At 36.1% G+C, this 20,995-nt stretch overlaps 1 protein-coding gene across 4 annotated transcripts in view; it reads right to left on the bottom strand.

Moving 5' to 3' along the window:
* The window catches only part of DPYD (dihydropyrimidine dehydrogenase), an 843,687-nt gene that overhangs the window by 105,286 nt on the left and 717,406 nt on the right, over positions 1–20,995 (bottom strand). For all 4 annotated transcript variants that reach the window (NM_001132697.1, XM_054527610.2, XM_054527649.2 and 1 more), the window contains 1 exon segment: positions 7,106–7,285. In NM_001132697.1, coding sequence (NP_001126169.1) covers positions 7,106–7,285 — 180 coding nt within the window.

The raw sequence follows: 20,995 nt of genomic DNA, 5'->3' as shown, positions 1-20,995 counted from the left end.
TAAATAGGAAATTATAGTATCCTCTTGGTGAAACTGTCATTATGCATTTGGTAAGGGTCTTGCTGTTGACATTTATACATTTCTTTGGACACTGCTTTATTCTCTGTGTTGAACAACTTGCCAGAAAAGAAAAAAATAGATAATTAGACATCTACATATAATATTACCACAACCAAATAGCAATAGTTTTATGAAATTGTGTTATTTCAGTTTTTTTCATTAGTATAAATTTAAGGGGTACAAGTGCAGTTTTGTTACATGGATATATTGCATAGCGGTGAAGTTTGAGCTTTTAGTGTCACCATCACACGAGTAATGTACATTGTACCCATTAAGCAATTCCTCATCCCATATCCTGCTTCTACACAATTCCTCATCCTACAGCCTGCTTCTACCCTCCCACCATTTTGAGACTCCAATGACTATTATTCCACACTCTATGTGCATGTGTACACATTAATTAACTTCCACTCACAAGTGGGAACATGCAGACTTTCTTTTTCTGAGTTGTTTCACTTAAAATAATGGCCTCCAGAGGGCGCAGTGGCTCATGCTGGTAAGCCCAGAACTTTGGGAGGCTGAGGTGAGTGGATCACTTGAGGTCAGGAGTTCGAGACCAGCTTGGCCAACCTGGAGGAACGCTGTCTGTACTAAAAATACAAAAATTAGCTGGGCGTGGTGGCAGACGCCTGTAATCCCAGCTACTGGGGAGGCTGAGGCATGAGAATCGCTTGAACCTGAGAGGCAGGGTTGCAGTGAGCCGAGAACATGCCACTGCACTCCAGCCTGGGTGACAGAGCAAGACTGTGTCTCAAATAAATAAACAAAAATAAATTAAAAAAATAAAAAAAGAAGAAAATGACTTCCAGATCCATCCATGTTGCTATAAAATACATTTCATTCTTTTTTTATGGCTGAATAGTATTCTACATTTTCTTTATTATCTGTCAAAGTACATTTAGCTTTATTCCATATCTTTGCTATCATGAATAGTGCTGCCATAAACATATGAATGTAAGTATCTTTTTGATGTAATGATGTCTTTTCCTTTGGATATAAACCCAGTAGTAGGATTGCTGAGGTGAATGGTAGTTTTATTTTCAGTTCTCTGAGAAATCTCTATACTCTTTTCCACAGGGTTTGAACTAATTTATATTCCCACCAAAAATGTATAAATATTCCCTTTTTTTCCCCACATCCTCACCTACATCTGTTATTTTTTGACTTTTTAATAAGAGCCATTCTGACTGGTATAAGATAATATCTCATTGTGGTTTTAATTTACATTTCTCTGATGATTAGTGATGTTGAACAGTTTTTTATATGCTTGATGGGGTTTGTCTTCTTTTGAAAAATGTCTGTTCAAGTCCTTGGCGTACTTTTTAATAGGGGTTACTTGTTTGTTGTTGTTGTTGAGTTGTTTGAGTTCTTTGTATATTCTGGGTGACAGTTCCGGTTGGATATGCAGTTTGAATATATTTTCTCCTATTCTGTAGGCCTTCTGTTATCTCGATTATTTCATTTGCTGTGCAGAGGTTTTTTATTTTAAGTCCCATTTGTCTATTTTTGGTTTTGTTGCATTTGCTTTTGAGGTCTTTGTCATAAATATTTTTGCCTACATTAATGTCCAGAAGAGTTTTCCTTAGATTTTTTTCTAGTATTTTTATAGTTTTAGATCTTACATTTAAGTCTTTGATGCGTTTTGAGGGGATTTTTAAATATGGTTAGAGGTAGAAGTATAATTCAATTTTTATGCATATGGCAATCCAATCATCCCAGCACTATTTATTGAAAACAGTGTCCTTGTCCTAGTGTATGCTTTTTGTCAACTTTGTCAAAGGTCAGTTGACTGTAGATATGTGGCTTTCTTTCTGGGTTCTTTTTTCTGTTCCATTGATCCATGTGTCTATTTTTGTACCAGTACCATGCTGTTTTTGTTACTACAGCCTAATTGTATAATTTGAGGTCAGGTAATGTGATGACTCCAGCTTTGTTCTTTTTGTCAAATTTGCTTTGGCTATTTGGACTCTTTTTTGGCTCCATATGAATTTTAGAATTGTTTTATCAATAACTGAGAATGATGTACCTGGTCATATGGATACAATTTTGGTTTCTATTATCAAAACAAATCCTTGTTTTCAGAGTTGCTGTACAACCACCATGGCAGCATTTCTGATTTTATCCTAATGAGAGCCTTTTAATGAGCACAGATTATGTTCATTTATTAATATCACCAATATGTATTTCATCACTTTTTAAAACCTACTGAAAGTACAGTAATTTGGCAGGTTTATTGTTTTCTTCTAAAATGACTGTGCTGTTCTTAAAAGGATCTAGCTGGAATTTTAATTGTACATTGGCTTTCTTTTTTCCTCCTAAATAAGGACACAACAGATAATTCATGCAATTTAATTCTATAAACATGTAGCATTGTGCTAGGTGCTGGCAAACTCCAGTATGAATTAGGTATTATCTTTCCTTCAAAATGCTTGTAATGACCTGCAGCACTGGACAAGAAGATATACAATTAAAAGAAAATGCAGTACTTGCAATATTAGTTATAGGAACCATGGGCTGTAAGAAAACAAAAAGGAGTGATTTGACTTTCTTGGAGGCCAAGGAAGAGGGTCACAGACAGACTCACAAAAGAAGTGACATTTAAGGTAGATCCTAAAAATATATTAATGATTGATCAGTATGTTCAATTCAGCTACCATGCCATTACTCCTGCATGGTAGACATTGCATTAGGCACTGGCATACAGTCTGTGTTCTAGGCCATCAAGAAGCTTATAATCTAGGCATATTTTGCCAAGTCAAGAAGGCATAAAGGTTGCTCACCTGTCTATCTCACTCCTTCTATTCTGGCTTTTTCCATGTTATTTTTATCAAACTAGATTCACAAATAAAAAGGAACTTTAAGTTCAAAGGTTATTTCTTTACACATTCTTTTCTTTTCTGATGTAATGGAAAAAGTATTGGCTTGGTAAGTCAAGTGACTACTAATTCTTAATGTTACCAATAAGCTTTTTTTCTTTCAACATTCATTCAGTCATTAGTTCACTTCTTCAATCAACATTTATTAAGGCATTACCATGTTCAGTGCATGTCTAGAGAACTGAGATACAAAGATGGATAAGAAAAGTGAGGTTATTTTCTAGTAAAGGAAGCAGACTTACAAAAATACAACTGCGATGTGATACTGGTTACAACTAAGGTTCAAAAAGGAAGGAGACATTAATTCTATTGCAAAGGTCAGGGAATAGCTCAAAGAGAAAGTGACGCTTGAGAACTGGAAGGCCATTCCAGATGTCGGGAACAGCATGTGGAAATGCATGCAGATCCCAAGTGATCATTAGTTTTTGGCCTCTGCTGTTTTTCTTTCATGACTGGTATTTAGGAGTTCTGTTCTCATCCCAAGCCCCAAAAAGTGAAGACATTTTCTTTCATGCTTTTCCAGTTGCAAAATTTGCTGTTCAAATATTGGACTGTCCAATTTCTCTCATGTTTCTTAACCAAGAATGTCAACATAACTCTTATTTCCCATAATTAAAAGTGCCAAATAGTAATATTTTATTTTCTAAAATCACTAAAATATATACATTGCCTCCAACTGTATAGATGAATTTCTGGATAAAGTTATATTTGCAATTATATTTTCATTTTGGTAATCCTCACAAGCCCATAGTTAAAACCTTTGGAGCCAGATGTATGGATTTAGAAATATCTTTTGGATTTTAGAAATGTAAAATCGTACATACACCTACTTTTAATAAACACTCCCTCTCCAGCCCCAGCAAGGTGTGGGGTAGCAACCTGGAATCAAACACGTTAATCTGATGTTCTCTGAGAGGAATAAAAATTATAGCAAGTCTCACATTAGGCCAGGTTTTCTGCTGAATGAATTATGTAAAACCGTTTGGTTTCAGTATGTTTTGGATTTCAGAATTGTTAATGAGGGATTATGGAACTGTATTGTAATTATTTTCATTGTACAGTTTTATAAAAAGGTTTAGAGAGATTGAGTAACTTGCCCAAGTTGTCTAGCTAATAAGGAAGCTTCACATAAATCCAGCAGTCTTACTATTTGCTAATAACTGCTGTCCTACATGCAGTTTCTTCATTGGGTATTTCCAGCCTCTGCCCATTTGGAACCTAGTGTGATCCTTCTCTGGCATTCCTCTCCTGCCTCTTTTATTTCACTTCTTTTTCAGCTCAAAATTATTTAGTGTTTACTTTCTCCATCAAGAGAAGCTTGTGTTCTGCTCATTGCTGACTTCTCAGTCTCTCGCTGTTCTATTGCTATTCTCTTTTTCATCCCTTTTGGCAATGCAGATTCTTGGATCCCTCCATGAGAATTATGATGTTAAAATGCAGATTCTCAACACACCTCTTACCCGCTAACTCAGGATCAATGCTGGTGGGGCCTGAGAACCTACATTTCTCACAAGCATGCTGCATGGTTTTTAAGCACCAAGAGTTTGACATCAATAGCTCTGTGTTGTGCCAAAGCTGATGACTGTTCTTCTCAGGAATTTGCTCTTCCTGCAGACACAGATTTAAATGGCTTGCACCGTAAGTGTACTAGCACCCAACTACCTGCCCTTCAACAGCCACCTGAAGAAACGCTGCTTAGGCAGTTTGATCAGTTAATAAGTAAGGTAAGCACAAGGAGAGTATATTAATATGCTAATTATTTGAAAGATAACATGACATACTTGGCCAAATCCTTGTTTCCATAGCCCAAGTCTCATTTTCTCTCCATTGTCAAACACTGCACTGTAATGGGTTTCTTCTAAGTATCTATTCTGGTTTATTCTAGCCTGACCTATGAGTGAATATCAGAGTAGCAATTGTACTTTCCAAACAAAATTTTCCTGTGTAAAGAAGCCAGATACTTCTAGAGTGTCTTTCTACAAAGGGTCTACATTTTCTCTCATCTCCCTATAGTATGCGGACACTGTGAGGACCAGCATACTATTCTTTGGCTAATGATAGGACAATGTGAGTTATTTGCAAAGACACACACACACATACATACACACACACACGTACATACAAACACACACACACAAAAGCAGCAGCATTAAGAAAGAACGATTAGTTTGCTGAGAATGATGCACACGTACCCTAGAACTTAAAGTATAATAAAAAATATAAAAAAATAAAAAGAAAAATAAAAAAATTATAGGACAAAAAAAAAAAAAAAGAAAGAACGATTAGGAAACCACCTGTACCCTAGATCCAGAGTACTTTGATTCACTACTGGGGATATAAATCTAAAGGGATAATCACCTATTGTTTTAGTCATGTCAGCCTGCACTGGAGAATCCAGAAGCACAAATCTATTACCAGACCATCTGCTTATTCCTCAAGTTAGTGTTGAGAAATGAATCACTAATATAATCACATAGAAAAATCTTCCTTTTTTTAAACGAATGATAATGCCGAAAATTACACTTACGATTTTGATGAAAGCTGAGCTTAACAAAATAAAGTCTGAATCTCGATTCAAACTATTACCAAATCAGTTTCCATTTATGTCATTGACACAAGTTGTCTTCATCATTACCCACCTTTTATTTGAATATGTAAGTTTTGAAATGAGTGTGAAAATCCTTTAAAGACAAAACATGACAGTGCAATGCAGCTACTTCCATTTCAGCTCACATGGCAATCACCCAAATTTGAGACAATGATTTTATAGATGGTCATAACCTATCATGTCAGAGACAATTTCCTTGAGATATTTACATTGAATGAATGTAAAGTCATTTGTGAATTTTTTTAGTTATAAACAACCTTAGGATATTGATAGTCATTGATAAAGGCAAGAACACTGTCTAAATACTGCAGAGTCAGTTTATGATAATATGATTAGTTACACTAATAATACTGCTTAGGCACTATCTTGCTAATTACAATATTATAAATATTAATGTCACAGTCTTTCTGTTTGATTGCCACTCATGGAGTCATTCATCATGACATTTTCCTGGAACCCACATTGTAAGATTTTATTTCTTTCCTCCTTTTCTTTTTTCATTACTGGACTTGCAATCATACACATTACTCTTGAAGAAGGGTTTTCTTTTGGCTATCTGTTAGGAGAGGGACAGTAATATTTTCTACTAAAACTAGCCAAATATAAGTCAATTATATGATGTTTCTCTTATTCTTTCTGAGTCCCTAACCCAGTCATCCAAGGCAGAGTACCCAGGGCTTTTGTTTTCCATTCTTTTTCATGTGACCTGCTTCAAGTTAAGAATCATTTGAATTATTAAATGCTTCCTTAAAGAATCTTTTTATACTGCCTCTCTTTTTTTTAAAGTTAATTATTGATGTAGTGACAAGCTGAAAAGACTAAGAATTATAATTTTTTCCTCCCCTCATTGAGGGCTCGAGAAATGTCTTCTGACAATGGTTATCTATTTAGAATAATACAAAGGAAATACAAAGGCAAAATGCTGAATGTTGTTTTAGCAGTGTTGCTAAAATCACTGTATTATAGAAAATGTAAATGTAGTGTATATTTCTTGGAAAATAGCAGTTAGTGAGAAAGTTGGGACATAACCTTTTGAGCCCCGGTTTAACCACACAGCAGAAGGAGTTACAAAAGATACTGATTAGATTTTAATTTTAAAAACTTCCTTATATTATTCAAGACTACAGTGATTTGGTGGTCTTGAAAATAGAAAAGTAATGTTATAATTTCCAGAAAGCATAAAGAAATCTCCAGACTCCCACTGGAAAGAATGCCAGTCATCACCACAGTAAGCAAGAATTTGGAGGCACTTTACACTGCAAACGTTGGTCTTTTCCTTTTATATAACCTTGTGTTGTACTGGTTTTATAAAAAGGTAACTCACAGACCCATCATATGGCTATAATCAAGTCTCCTTCAGAAAGAGTCCACTGAAGAAATCACATCCACCAGGCACTGTGTTTCCTTTGTTAGTGAGAATGTGAGATAAGATAAGATCTGAAATAGATCTTATCTTATCTATTATAAAATAAGATCTGAAATAAGATCTGAAATAAGATCTGAAATAGAAACTGACCAAGGCTGAGTTCTCAAGAATAACACAGGAGATTTAAGCACATACCTTGTCCATGAGTTCAGCTATACGTGGAACTGGTTTCCCTTTCTGGTGACTCACAGTAGCTGGACTCTGTCCATCCCAGTCTTGTAGTTCTTCAATGCTTTTCAGATAAAGCAAGGCTTTGAGGCCAGTGCAGTAGTCTTCGATCACAGTGAAATCCTGATTCTGAATGGCACTGCATACCTAGAAAAGACAGAGCAGTCAACCAAGTGTCAAACCAACAGATAATTCTCCAAACAAATTCACTTTTCTTTGAGTCAACAAATATTTATTTTATGTGCCAGGCACTGTTTGAGGCATGATGGATCAGTAGCCGTCTGGAGATGGGGGTGGTGGGGAGGAATGGACTGCAAAGAACACAAGGAAATTTCCAGGGACAATGAACATTTTCATAAACTTGCAATGGTAATGGTGTCACAGGTATATACATGTTCCAAAACTTATTAAGTTGTATACTTTAAATAGGTACAGTTTATTATATGTTAGGCTTAAGGAGTCAAATTTGGCACAACATAATAAAGGACATTTAAATTCTCATTGTCCCTCTATTGGCATGTGCTGCCTGCAGGCAGTTCTCATGTCTGAAGGTGGTCAAACTGAGGTTGGAGTGCTGTTCATTCAGTTAACTCAACCATCACTTACCCCTGCCTCTGTCTCCCTCCTCATCTGCTATTGTTCTCCTTGTAGTCAACTATGATCCAGTTACCCAGGTCTTTCCTTTCTTCCTCAAAAAAAATGCCATAGTCTTTCTTTGCCTTAGGATCTTTTCACAAGACCTTCTCACTGGCTAGAAGGCCATTCTTTTCCACACATGGCTAACTACCAACCATTCCTCAGGCTCATGGTAAATGTCCCTTCTTCAAGGAGGCTTCCAGGAGCCCAGAATAGGTTATGGCCTTCTTTTAATCAGACATTTGTAACTTCTAATTATTGCATGATTATTTAGTTGACAACTTACTTCCCAATTAGACCAAAATTTCAGAAGGGAAGAACTGCATTTATTTTGGTCACTATATTATCTGCAGTGACTAGGACAGTGTTTGTCGGTTAGTCTGCTCTCCACAAATATAATGAATGAATAATGATGATATGGTTTGGCTGTGTCCCCACCCAAATCTCATCTTGAATTGTAGTTCCCATAATCCCCATGTGCAGTAGGAGGGACCTGGTGGGGGTAACTGAATCACGGGGATGGTTATCTCCATGCTGTTCTCATGATGATGAGTGAGCTCTCACACAATCTGATGGTTTTATAAGGGGCTTTTCCCCTTTTCCTTGGCACTTCTTCTTCCTACCACCATGTGATGAAGGATATCCTTGATTCCCCTTCCGCCATGATTGTAAGTTTCCCGAGGCCTCCCCCCAGAAATGTCGAACTGTGAGTCAATCAAACCTCTTTCCTTTATAAATCACCCAGTCGCAGGTATATCTTTTTTTTTTTTTTTTTTTGGAGTCTCACCCTGTCACCAGGCTGGAGTGCAGCAGTGCGATCTCAGCTCACTGTGACCTCCACCTCCCGGGTTCAAGCAATTTTCCTGCCTCTGCCTCTTGAGTAGCTGGGACTACAGGCACACACCACCATGTCCAGCTAATTTTTGTATTTTTAGTAGGAACGGGGTTTCACCATGCTGGCTAGGATGGTCTCAATCTCTTGACTTTGTGATCCACCCGCCTCAGCCTCCCAAAGTGCTGGGATTACAGGCGTGACCCACTGTGCCCAGCCTAGGGTATATCTTTATTAGCAGCATGAGAATGGACTATTACAAAAGATTAAAAAGAAAAGAAAACTAAAATCAAAAATTCTGGAGTTAAGGAAGTTTGAATCAGAGAAATTAAAGTTCTTCCACTAAAAAAACCCTGGGGATTCTGTGAGTGTGGCTGGGATTTGAGTTAAAACTTGAAGAATGTGGATTTAGATACTGCTTCTAGGTTGATTATTTCCAAAGATATCCCTCCAATTTTGATATCACATGTAGACTCCAGAGAGTCATTTACAACTTCCTGTAGAATCTCTTCACCAACATGGCCCAACATTACATCAAATTCAAAATTTACAACGTGGATTCAACATACTTCCTAATTTATATTTCAAATTCAACCAATGAGGCAACCATTAAAAGAAAACTGAGCAAAGAAAAACTCATTTCTATCCTATTTTCCCAGATGTTGAATACCTAGTATATACCAGGGTATCTGGCAATGGCAGCCAACAAAGAAAAATCATGTCATGCATGAATGAAAATGAAGGAAATGCCTGAAAACAGAATAATAAGATTCTATTTCAAAGACTCTTAAAGCCTTTTGGGTCTTTGATTAAATACATTTTATTGTAAGCCTTGTGCCTAGCATGCTACCTGATACCTCATTGTTGCTAGGTTGGTTGAGATAATTTATTGAAAACATACTAGGAGGTTCCAGAATGGGGAATGGGATAAGGAGAGAGAGAGAGAGAGAGAGAGAGACAGAACTCTCATATATATATATATATATGTATATATATATATATATACACGCCTAGGAGTTCTCAGCAAGGAGTGGTAGTGATTCCATGACGTGTACCTAAAAAAAGGCCAGGTGTGAAATTCTGGGAATGCTAGCACTTAAAAGGAAGGCTAAGGAAGATGATTGTGAGGGACACCAAGCAGAAGAGATCCAAGAGAGTTAAGTCAGGTGCTGCAGAAAGGTCAGGAATATCAGAGCTGAAAGTGATGACTGGATGTAACACTTGGCAATATACCGGATAACTTTTGCCTTTATAGGAGAGATCTGCAATGGAGTAGATGCTGGTTTTTTTTGGTAGGTTGAGGAATGGATGAGGGATGATGAACTAAAGATATGCAGTCAGGTCACATTTATAAGAAGTTTGGCTCCTGTAAGAGGAAGAGGCGAGCTGGGGTTATAGGTTATAGGGTTTTGCATTTTGCTTTTTACTTTTATTTTTGAGACAGAGTCTTGCTCTGTCACCCAGGCTGGAGTGCAGTGGCACAATCATAACTCAGTGTAGCCTCAACCTTCTGAGCTCAAGCAATCCTCCCACCTCAGCTTCCCGAGTAGCTAGGACTACAGGCACACACCACCATGCTTGGGTAATTGTTTTTGGTATTTATTTATTTATTCTTACAGAGATGAGGTTTTGCCATATTGCTCAAACTCCTGAGCTCAAGCAATCCGCCCACCTGGCCTCCCCCCAAATGCTGGGATTACAGGCGTGAACCACCATGCTTGGCCTGCATTTTATTTTTTTAAAGAATGAAAATAATTATGTTTTAAGGAGATACAGTTACTTTACATTTCAGAATAGGACAGACTGATTTCTGTGTATGAGATTTCTGTCAAAATTGGCTGAATGATTATGTGATGAGAATAAAACAATGCAATATCTAACATGATGTGGGCTCTGCTTATGGGCCAGGCTTTGTTAGCACTTTGTTAGCACTTTTAAATATATTATCTTCTTTAGTCCTCAATATAACCCTAAAAGGTAGGTTTAATTTTCAGCCCCATTTTACAGGTGAGGAAACTGAGTCCTAGGAAAGTTAAATGACTTGCTCCAGGCCCCATGGTTAGACAGTGGTGGCACCAGAATTCCTGGCCATACAATAGAATATGACCTAGATATAGACATTAACAGAGGAAAAACTTTTAATATAACTACAAATACGTTTCTACAACTATTGCATGGACCAAACACATACATTTTTAAAAAGTTAATCAAGTTATCTTCAACTGAAATATAGCTCTGGTTTTGAAAAAATCCACGCTTTTAGACAAAAATTGTCAATGTTTTCAATTTACCTTCTTACTTGTACAGTATGAGTAAGAATAATAACAAGCCAAAACCAAAAAGCAGAAACAAAAACCCCTTCATTTTCTATTCTGAAGTGCTGCATGTTAGTACAATGTAGAAAAGAGTATAGAATAACTACTAAATATGAACAAGAACATTTTCTAGGAAGCCCATTTACATTAGATTAAAAAAATCTGTTTCTCAGGAGGAACAATTTGAACATTAATTAGGCCCGTTATAACTTTCTTAGAGTTGGTGGTGTTTTTTTCTCACAATAATTATAAGGAACATCATTATCATTTCCTCCACAGGGGTATTTTTTTTCTTTTGACTATAAAAGTCAACTGATGCTTTACTTAATCCTCTTTGCTCACTCTGAGATCCTATTTTTTTGTAGTATATGCTTATGGGTATACTTTACTATAGTCTTAAAATAATTCACCATGTGAACATAAGAAATCAGATTTTGAAAATCACATAATGTCATGTACTTTATGGGATTTTCATGATTATTGTAAAATCCTGCTGCTAAAAGGAATCTAGAAATACTCTGCAAGGGATGAACAGTAAAGTATAATCTAAATCATCCCTGATGTTTCCAGGAAGAAGATACAAAAGCTATGAATTCTCTCAATCCTCAAATATGGCACAATTTGTATATAGTAGACTCAGCCAAGGAGTGGAGTGATCAAAATGTAGACTTGGTATCTTTTAACTGTAGAAGAACATGGTAGGACCCAAGGCTAAGAAAACTTCCTCTTTCCCACCCACTTCTAGGCTCTTTATCATACAGTGTTAGTGTTCCACATAATTGGGAGCTGTACTGAGAATGTGAACTGAACACAAAACCTGAAGAGGGAGGAGAGACTACAAGATACTTACTGAGCAAGACTGGGATAGTGTGCAATGCTGGAAGCCCTGGAATCCACCATGAGACACGAGTGCTGGAGGGGACCACTTCAGATATACTTAATCATATGGCAAATGTCACACCATTTACGTACCTTTTCGGAGTGAGTAGTTTAATTTTTACTTCCAATAAGATTAAACCTACTAATTTTCCTGATAGAATTTTTGATAGTAGGAACTTTGCACATTGATATTTTCTTTTAAAATTTTATTGCACATACAAATCAGGTGGGGATCTTTTTAAAATGCAGATTCTGATTTTGTAGCTTTAGAGTGGGATCCTGGAGTGAGATCCTGCATTGGCCAAATTTTCAGGGGATGCTGCTGCTGCTGCTGGACCACACTTAGAACAGCAAAGTCTTAAGCACTGGCAGGAGTGAATCTCATCTCAACTGAAATGCTGACTGCAAAAAAAAGTTTCTTCTAAACAAATAGGTTTCTTCTTAATTTTTACTATTAGATTACATCAACATTTTCCTAGCCTTTCAAAGAATGCACTACTTATAATAAGAAGTCATGTTTGAAGAAACAAGAATAATTTGCTGATTAAATACTAATAAGGCTAAAAATAAATCTTAGGATGCAAGTGCACAATTGAGAACAGCTTTGCCCATGGATTTGATCTCAGGAAATGGAATTGCTTAGAAAGATGCCTTGTCCTTGCCTAACTTATATACTCCATTGAGGGCCTTATCTCTATCTCCAAGGTAAATGGTTCCTGTTAAAACTCCAAACATGTAGCTGCTATGCCTAAATGGGTGCATTTTATATGACATCTCTTAATTGTTTGTTTAACAGCTCTGATTAGGACTCTTAATAGCTGTTAACATGTTTGCTTAGTATAATTTGTAAATTCTTTATGGTGAAGGCTGGTTTATCTTTCTTCACAGCAGGGCATCAGGTGCCATTATAAGGATCGTTGCCACCATTAATTATTTCTATAAATGTGAATATCCCTATAGTGAGCTATTTTAAAGAGAGGCCCCTAGATTCTCCGCAGGACCAGCCCTACACAGGAGCTGAGTAGGTGGTGGCCCCCTGTGCAGCGTGATTTGACGTGTGCCATAAAGCGCCAAATAGTCTCCTCCAGGGGTCTGACACAGTGCCCTGAATTTTTACTCTAGGTGCAGGCGCATTTAATAGAGGCCTACCTGTGCAGAGCAACTGTACAAATACCTGGATGGTAACAAAGGGTTGTGGGGAGCTATTCTTTTCTCATTATTTCTCATAAAATGAGATTAAGTAGATTATCAGTAAATTACCTATTTATGGAGATTTATGTCTTCAAAATCTTCTTTACATACATTATTTCTTTCAGTACTCAAACCTGACTTAGGCAGGAGAGGGAGTAATATTCTTACTTGAAAAATGGAAAGAGCTTGGACTTGAAGTCTTGTTTCTTAAAGTCAAATCTTGTGGTTTCTATGCCATATTAAGTTAAGAGGCTGAGAGCATGCACACAGAAGTCAAGCAGAATCGAGTTCCAATTACATCTTAGCAGTGTAATCATGAGCATTTTTTTTCACTTAAAAATGGAGATTAAATACTTAGCACATAGGAAACTAAAAGGCAACATACTTAAGTGCTTAAAATAGTAGCTTATACTCAGCTACATTGGCACCAAAATTAAATTTCATAATATGAATAAATCATTAGGGCATGAATTAGGCAGGATATAATTTTTTTAATGTAATACATTTTTGGTCAAATACTGCAGAGGAAAGTCATGGACCTTATTTTTATTTGCATTAAATAATGATCTCCAAAAAAAAAAAAGCTTTGGTTTTGTTATCAGAAGACTCAGGTCTGAGACCCAACTCTGTCATCTGGCAGCTGTGTAACTAGGGCTAGTCATTTAGCTTGTTGATTCCCTTCTCCCTCCTTTAAATCTGAAAAAGGAGGATGATAACATCTTATTGTTGTGAAGATTAAATTATATCATGAAGGTGGAAGTACTGTGGAAATTATACAGCTCAGACAGAATGGTACTAAACCTCATAGGTATTGTAGAATTTCAGGTAATCTAGAATTTCAAGTGGCTGGCAGAGGCCAAAATGGAAAGTTTTGCCTATTAAAAAAAGCTCACTTCATCTGAAAAGTAAAAGAAATTTACAAGGAAGCTATCAAATAAAATCTAAATTAGATTAAAAATATTTATCCCAGGTAAATAATTGCGCAGAGAAGAGTTCTACAAAAGCAGGAACACCCTGAGACTGGCACGTGCTTTTGTGTAATCAAACAGCACATTTTTCAAATGCTATTTTAAAATATAACAAAGTTTAAAAATAGAGATCTTGATCTATTAAACACAACTCAGATAAATCTATGACCATAATTATCCCTTTTCATTTCTTATCATACAGGTGGATAAACTGCACTTCAGGACTTAGAAATATGTGCCTCCAGGTTATATGCAAGTAAAATATTGCTTACAATTTAAGTCTAAAGTTGTCTCAAATTTACTGTAAATTCATTAGTAAAAGTTCTATTGGAGAATTACTACATTTAAGCAAAAATGGAAATTCTTCTGCAATGGTTATCACATTACAAATTGCATTAATAACTGAGTTATGTATCTGGAAGAGGTTCAAGAAGCCTCCATTAATGTGGTTCATATATGAAACATTGAATAAGAAGGTTGTTCATCCAATTCTTAAAGCTTTCTCAGGAAAAAGAGGATTATATTATCTCTTCTTACTAACCTATTTTGATAAGCACATATTTTGTTTAAACTATGCAAAACATCTGCAATATTTTACATAGTACTTTATAGTTTTCAAAGCATGCTGTCAAAAAGAAATATCTATACAATAATTTACAGTTTTCAAAGCATGGTGACAAACAAGATTAAAGGGAATTTAGACTTTTTTTCAGACCAGCTTCCTCATTTCAGAGATTAGGAGTCCAGAATGGCTAAATGATCTGTCCATGGTACACAGCTAGCTGGAGGCAGTGCTGGCAGACCCTCCTGGTTTGAAGCTCTTTCTGCTACAACACTGCCTGTCAATATCATCGTACATCAGTTCTAAGAGAAAGACAGAGAAGGTGCTATCAATGGTTTAGTAAGTGAGGAAATTGAAACCAAACATTGAATGCAGTGCCCAAAATCAAGTTTAGTAACTGGGAGGGCCAACAGTAAGACTCAGAATTTCTGACTTCTGCAGAGCTTTTTATCTTTTCTTTTTATTATTATTTCCATAAATTTAAAAGCCTTAAATGAGATGAAAGTCTTACATATATAAACAAGCATATATTTATAATTTTCATAAAAAGAAGAAAAGTGATTTCACATTTATTAGTTAATTATTATGACAGAAATCCGCAGATTTTTAACATTTAAGGTTTTAATGTTTGGATGGCCCACTTAAAATTTCTTACTTTAAATGGAAACTAAATTTCTGCTGTTTTTGGATGTTATGCAGTTTCTAATTCTATCTGTCTACACCTACTGATTAAAAAATTCAGATTTTCTGAAGGCATGGAATCAATAATTACTCACGGAATTGAGTTCTGACCAGTACTGACAAACAGATGTATAAAACTACATTGTACTTTAAAAATTGATGTACAATACATATAGATAAGGTAAGAATTCAGAACAACAACATCCACCTATGAGCTTTTGGTACTACATAAACATGGCATTGCTTACTGGAATTCATGAATAAAACACCAAAATTATAATTTTATAAAAATATAGGTTAAAAGACAGTCCCTGGAGATACATAGTAAATAGGGAACTAGATGGGGATGTATTTGTATATTCACACAAAACCACAAATCTTAGTTGTTCTATCATATTAGTTTCCATTTGTTGGAGCTGTACAACATCAAAGTCATGATGTCCCTATATATTGCATTTAGCAGTAATGTAACGGACTACGTGAAGAAATCAAAGTGAGAGTTTCTAAGTAGTTTCCTGGCAATTGAGACAGCAGGCTCTTTCATCTGCTCTGTAACTGTGGCAGTGCATTGATTTAAACTCCTTCTGAGATCTCAAATGCTTTTATATTCTTAGGTCTCTCAAGCAGCTTTTTTTTTTTTTCCCAAAGTGATAAAATTCCAGCATTCAGCAGAATACCATCTTGTTTCCCCCAAAAGCAGAGGGCTTATTTCAGCTTTGCTACTAAACTGCACAGGATCACTAAGTAAAATAGCTGTCCAAATGTCATTCTATTAAGAAATCTGGCTTTGAGTTCAGTTGTCTATGTTCTAACCACAGCAAATCGGATTGGGAAAAAAAGAACAACAAACAAATAGCCCTGGAGATGTTGTTTTTCAAAAGTTCAGTTCAGAAAAATTGCCTAAATGGGTAAGTAGTTCTGCTTATTAAATATTTTCAAAGTTGTTTTTAATTGCCACTCATTGATCAGTCCAAATGGTATAGGAGTCATTTATTTTGTAAATCATATATTTCTTCTCAGTACATTACTTATCCTCTTAAATAATAAATTCTCTGATAAATTTTAAGTATATAAATTTCCCCCTTTTCCTCCAATTAAGAAGGAACTTTATGGAGCCTGAAAGTCTATTTTTCAGTGTCACTCTGTGGTCATTCTTTAATTAATTTCTTAACCCAAGATCAGCTAAAGACAGACTGAAGAGAATAAAATGTTTTCAAGGTATATTATACTGAGATCCAAACCACATTTTGCCAGCCAGAATATAATCATCAATTCTCCAAGTATTTTCTCAAAGGCAGCATAGGTGATGGGCCACCCACTCGACTACTCTTCAGAAGAGCATTTGTGAGACTGATCTTCTCTGTTGCACTTTGTTGATGACACAGCTTCACTGGAGATGACCTGGGCTGATTAGTCAAAGGGCTGTGCCCTGCAGGCGAGACTGCCCTGCCCCCTTCCTTGTATCTGTCCTTTACAAAGTGAGCTCTAACTGGACTCAGATCTCAATAATGACTGCAACCAAGAAATAATAATAACCATACAGAGACACAGCACCTTTGTCTGCCTTTTATGCGACACTAGAGATAAAATGGGTGAGCCAGGTACAACATGTAGGGCCAGAGAATGGTGATTACTCTTCTGTCTCTTCAAAGATATTGCTGTTGATGGCTCTGCTTCCCAACGGGCATAAATACAAGACTCAAAAGACTGAGGTAACAACTGGAGTCTTCTACACACCAGGATCCTATGCAGCCCATTCTTTGGTTAGGAACTGTGGCTGAAGTTTGAGAAAGCGTGGCCACTGCGCTTCAGAGGCAGTAGGATTTTTCTACTAACATCGTTTCTCACCAACAGGCTTTGGTGCTGCATCAGTTACCACAGCAATTTTCAATTACTCTGCAGTAACACAGGTGGTGGTGTAAGGGTTTGCATGTAGCATTGTGCATGCTCAGCACCTCTCATGATAAAAGTGGGGTAAGAAAAGGAAACTAAACATCCAAACAATAGCTGTCAGATGACTCAAATCCTTAATTTTAGGCAATCTTTCTTTTTCAACAGAGTCAACACAGCTGGGAAAACTTGATTTATCACATCATTCACTAAAATACCACATAGAGTTTGATCACAGAGGAGAAATCATAATGCCTAGAGAGAAAAAGTCTATAGGGAAAATTAACGCATGGAATTTTTTTCTGAACCCTGAAGATGGATGAAGGTTATGTGGTCACTCAATAACTAAGCAGACATTCACATTCCAAAAAAAGAAAAAAAGAACAATTCGGCTACAATGAGAAACATTTGTTAACATGAAAATAACATCTCAAATAGTCCTGACTACCTCTTAAAGCATTCATAATTCAGTAGTTGGTGTGATGGTTATTCTATAATTGATAAAAACGCAAATTTGTGAGAGAGTACAACTTGGCTGTTATCAATGAGTCAACAATTTTGACTGAGTTGCCAATATATTCTGGGACACAAAAGTTAAAGTTCAGTTGATTAAGAGTGAATAAACTACGTAAGAGTTAAGTGCTATAGGAAAAACAAAACAACCTTACCAATGTTGGAGTTAATATATGGTAAACACGGTGCATATTTATGGGAGGGCTACAGAAGCAAAGCAATAAGGTTTGCATTTGTTAAAAGGAACTTTTAAAAATATTAAACTCATTTTTAATCCCTTTACTGTGTATATGGAAAAATAAAAGCTCACAAAGTTTGTGGTTTTGCGGAAAGACCAGGAAAATAAATTGTATGCTAGTATTTTTTTGGCTTTTTGTTTTAATGAAGGCCAAGAACCTAAAAGTAAAATGCCTAGTCTTCAGCTACAAAAGATGGATCTACTGGAACATGGTGACAGACGAACAAATGCAATGTCCAAAGAAGTAGTTTTATTTATGCCTTCTCACTAAAAGGGCACATATTTTATGATTTGTGACTATGACAACCTGAAGAAAGATTACAAACACCAGTAAAAGTTCTAGGCTGAGGGTTTTAGGAGGATGCTTAGAGATGACCATATAATTTACCATCCAAACTGTGACAGCTGAGAGTAAACAGGGAACTATTAAAGAAAACACCAGGACCAGCAGTATAAACTGGGATTGTCCTGTACCACTAGGATCTGTGATTCTCTTACTTAGAGGGTTTTTTTCATTCCTGTCTTTATATTGGAGGGAGACTTTCACTTGTCCCTCTGGAATGCATTCCAAAATGCTCTGTCACTTTTGGTTTAGTTTAACATTCTGGTCTTTCAGATACTTATGCAGGCCTCAGAACATTAACACTGGATCTAATTCACAAGGCTTTTATTACTTAAGTGGGGATTTGGAATCTTGGAGATCTGACTTGATCCAATAAGAGGACCCGACTTGATCCTGTTATTGATCCAGATAATCCTAGATTTAAAGGGTCCCTTTTGGCCTCCAACTTAAAAAAAAATAATTAATAGACTTTGCTTTTTAGTACACTTCTAGATTTACAGAATAATTGGGCAGATAGTACATAGTTTCATACGCCCACACCACCCCCCAAACTCGGCACCCTCCCCGTTATTAATATCTTGCATTAGATGGTACATCTGTTACAGTTAAAGCACCAATATTGATATGTTATTATTAAAATTCATAGTTTATATTAAGATTCACTCTTTGCATTGTACCTTTCTATGGTTTTTGACAAATGTATAATGACATGTATTCATCATTAGAGTTTTATACAGAATAGCTTCACTGCCCTAAAACTCTACTATGCTGTACATATTCATCCCTCTCACCCTCACCTCCCCCATCCCCTGGCAACCACTGATCTTTTTTACTGTCTCCATAGTTTTGCCTTTTCCAATATGCCATATAATTGAAATCATATATATGTAGCTTTTTCAGATTGACTTATTTCACTTAGCAATATGCATTTAAGGTTGCTCCAGGTTGTTCTGTAGCAACAGAATCCATTCACCTATTGAAAAATTATCACAGTTTTTTTCAACTTTAGTAAGAACTTCATATATTTTAAAACATAAAGTCATTTTTCTATATAGCCAAATAATATTTTCACAGTTAATAAAATAAATAATTCCTTAGTGTAATCTGATATCCATACTACAATTTCCATAATATTTTTATAGCTAGTTTACCCAAGCCTGGGTTCAATCCAGGACTGCATGTTGCATCCAGTTGCTCTGTCCCTCAAGGTTCGTTTTATCTGGCACAGCCTCTTTTTCATTGCACCAGCCTGTTGTAGAAACCCTACTGCTGGAGTCTGGCTGCTTTGCCACAGTGTTCTTTACGTTTCTTTCCTCTATCCCTTGCATCTCCTGGAAATTTGTACTTGTCTTGAATCTTGCTGAACTCTCACACAATGTGGTTCACTGGAATTGGGTCTTCACAGGGCATCTCCAATGCTTAATGGGAATGGGGTGGCAGGGAATGAATGGTGGACATTGCCTGTGATCATGGGCTTGCTCTGCTTTCCCACTGGACTTCAGTTTAACTGTTTATGATAAAAGATACAACTCAGAAACAGCCAAACAGAAAAGATGCATAGGGCAAGGTATGAGGGAGGGGTACGGAGCTTCCATGTCTTCTCCAGACACTCCTCCAAGGGCCTTTCAGCCTAAAAAAAAAACACTCAAAGGGGACAGGAGAGTCAAGGAGCTACTCCAAATCCATATCCTTTAAGGGTGGAAAAGTTTGGTGTATTTTAACAAACTTAATACTCTGTCCTTTTGTAACTTATTTCTTTATGCTTTGCCCAAATTCCTTTATGATTACAGCATTTTGAGATTTACTTAGGTTACTTACTATGTTCTAAACCCTGTTCAAAATGTGTCTACATGTAGCACCACATTGAAACTCACAATAGCACCTTGGGTAAGTATTATTATTTTCTTCAGTTAGCAGATGGGTAAATATGGGGTCAGAAATTGAAGGCCTTGATTAAGATCACACAGCTACTAAATGGCAGAACAAAGATTAAAATTCTGGCTCAGTTTGCCCACAGGATCCTTTCTCGTAACCACAGTGCAATCCTGCTTTCTGTTTTGACCACTACTACAAAGGCATCTGGCTTTTCATGTGAAAACAGGGCTTTCATGTGAAAACAGGGCTTTCATGTGAAAATATGTATATGTGTGTATACATGTTTATATGTTTATGTTAATGTATATGTTTATATGTACGTGTGTATATGTTTTATGTTTATGTATACACATACGTATACACACAAGCATATATATAGACACAATATTGTATATATAATATACAATATATGTACACATATTTATACATAGACACATATATACACATATATACCTATGTATACATAGCATAGATTTCTTGTAAGTATTATATCAAATAAAACATACATAATTATCTACTTCAGTGCCTAAATAAGTGCACAATAGGTATCATCATTTGGATCTCATTCGCCAGATTTCAGAGACACAGCAAAAAGGGCAGAGACTATTATTTCTTTTGGTTACCATTGTACACCCAGTACTTACCACATGAAGATCTTTGCCTGGCATATGACTTATTCAATGAATGAATAAATGAAGCAAAATAAAAATATTGTGATAATATCAGTCAGTGACAAACACAATTCCCTTTCATTCCCTGTCAAGAATACACTTTTCTCTTCAATTATACAAATATATCATAATTAAGAACTCACACCAATCTACAAGAGAATACTTTTCTCTCAACTTCTGCTGCATTTTCTATCATTCATTGCATCATTTATACATTAATATCTTTGCATTATTACTTAACTCTTCTTTGGATATGCCAATGT

Source organism: Pongo abelii, chromosome 1 (assembly GCF_028885655.2).
Source record: "Pongo abelii isolate AG06213 chromosome 1, NHGRI_mPonAbe1-v2.0_pri, whole genome shotgun sequence".
Classification (NCBI taxonomy): Eukaryota; Metazoa; Chordata; class Mammalia; order Primates; family Hominidae; genus Pongo; species Pongo abelii.
The sequence above is the reverse complement of the archived record's forward strand: the minus strand, read 5'-3'. Positions and strand labels throughout refer to the sequence as shown.